The 1,902-nt window shown below is 38.0% G+C and overlaps 1 protein-coding gene across 4 annotated transcripts in view; it reads left to right on the top strand.

Annotated features, from left to right (window-relative positions):
* The window catches only part of LOC108748336 (nucleolysin TIAR-like), a 149,330-nt gene that overhangs the window by 143,882 nt on the left and 3,546 nt on the right, over positions 1–1,902 (top strand). Inside the window, exon 9 of one of the 4 annotated variants that reach the window (XM_018486420.1) lies at positions 878–1,845. The exons of 1 other annotated variant lie outside the window; for it this stretch is intronic. In XM_018486420.1, the coding sequence (XP_018341922.1) occupies positions 878–910 (33 nt within the window). In that variant the 3' untranslated portion in view covers positions 911–1,845. Of the gene's footprint in view, positions 1–133; positions 296–877; positions 1,846–1,902 lie in introns of those variants that run through there. 2 more of the 4 variants (XM_018486419.1, XM_018486423.1) reach the window with 2 other exon arrangements.

The following is a 1,902-nucleotide window of genomic DNA, read 5'->3' on the forward strand; positions in this document are numbered from 1 at the left end:
AAATTATATTTAAAAAATCAAATGTACATACATGTGATAATATTGTACTCAGTACTCTTGTTGTTCACTATCCAGGAAGGGATGCTCGAAATTTTCAAAAAGACTATCTTTATTTACATATTTCGGTTCGCAGGCACAGTGATCGCTACCACTATCATCGCACGGCCTGGCTTATCCTTTCTTTCGAATATCAATTAGCATCAGGATAACTGCATCTACAACCTGGCTCAACCTCGCATTCAGCCTGAAATTACTCACTGCAGCTTATTTTTATGCAAAAGGATAATATTTTCGACGAACAAAAAGGAATGGAAGAAAACCTGTAAGAAACGAAAGCAAAAGAAAAATGTGTCTATTCGCGTCTAATTTATCAGCATAACAATTTATAATATTCGATTTCATAGTAGTCTAAACTTAATTTATCCAATGACGACTGAGCAGTGATTGAGTTATGAAAACTCACTAACCTAATCTTGCGGTTAACGCGCCGTCGCCGATGCGATAAATTATAATACAAGTAGTTTATTCTACTTGTTATATTATATAATTATTATGCAATCTTTACATATTTACTGTTGCGCCACACGGTGGAGGTTGAGTCATGGTGAAGGTAGATTCAGATCGATTAGAATCCATGTAGTAGGAGAATGTGAGAAACTGTAATGAAAAAGCAAGAGTGAAGAATGAGACAGAAGCGAGAGAAAGAGAAAGAGAATGAATGAAAGAGAGAAAGGAAGCAAAAGTTAGAGAGCACATAAACGAGCGCGAAGACGAGTGAAAGAGAGGGAGAGAGAGGACTATTGTCGAGCATATTTCTATTACTTTCTTGAAATTCGGACCAAGATTTAACCAGCGTTTGTGTGTTCAAATGGTAAAGTGTGTTCTTGGTTGCGGTCCAGCTAGCGGATGAGGACTGGCTGACGCCTAGCCTTCTAGTGTGATGGTAAGCAAGTACACCCCACCAACAGGAACAACTTCTACAGCAACAACAGTTACCACCACCATCACCACCATCATTTCCTCCTCCACTACTACCACCACCTCCAACAACAACAACAACAACAACAACAACAATAACAACTTTTCCGTCATCATCGATGCACAATCGACCGCGACAGCAAAAGCAGTAGAATTCATGCCACTTCCGGCTTGACAACACGCGAGTCAAAAGGCAGTAATCACGAAAAACAGATAACACTTGTTTAGTAAAAACGAAGAAACAAAGTGAGAAATAAAAAAAATAGTAATTAAGAATCATAATCCTAGGTAATTTTGCGCAAGATGCATCCAACATCCCTATAATTCCCTTGTAAGTTTTCACGTCCAGTGTAAGAGAAAAGAACTGCTACCGATTATTAAGCGGAGATACCTCTCGTCCAGTCTGTAGGATAATCTAGCATCTTATTCGGCTTGAAGAAATAGATAGCGTTTGCCGTTACAGCAGTATCCGAAGCTTCAATACAAAACACGAAATCCGGCATACATGTGAATAAGTCATTCGACGGTCTGACAGTGTTTTCTTTTTTTTTTTCTTTTTTTTTTAGCGAAACTGGCCAATTATACTATGTATTGTCCAGCGATAATGAGAAAAACGAGTCCGCATACGTTCAACGGGGTCGTAGTTTATCAGATTCCTTTTAACAAAGAGCATAAATTTCTTGATCCTCTCTACGATAAAAAGAAGAGTGCCGGATACAGATTCGTTACACGGATTCATTATTTTTGTAGTTTGGGCTTAACAGCGAAAAAATAACTCAAAGACATAATGTCGAAAGGGACGCTCGCGGTTGAATGCGACGACTGGCGAGCGGCTGCAGTGTATAAATGATAAATACAAAGATTAATCGACGCATACTCTCGTGAAGATATATAAATATATAAATATATTATAAATATATATAT

This window comes from Trachymyrmex septentrionalis, unplaced genomic scaffold (genome assembly GCF_001594115.1).
Source record: "Trachymyrmex septentrionalis isolate Tsep2-gDNA-1 unplaced genomic scaffold, Tsep1.0 scaffold22, whole genome shotgun sequence".
Lineage (NCBI taxonomy): Eukaryota > Metazoa > Arthropoda > Insecta > Hymenoptera > Formicidae > Trachymyrmex > Trachymyrmex septentrionalis.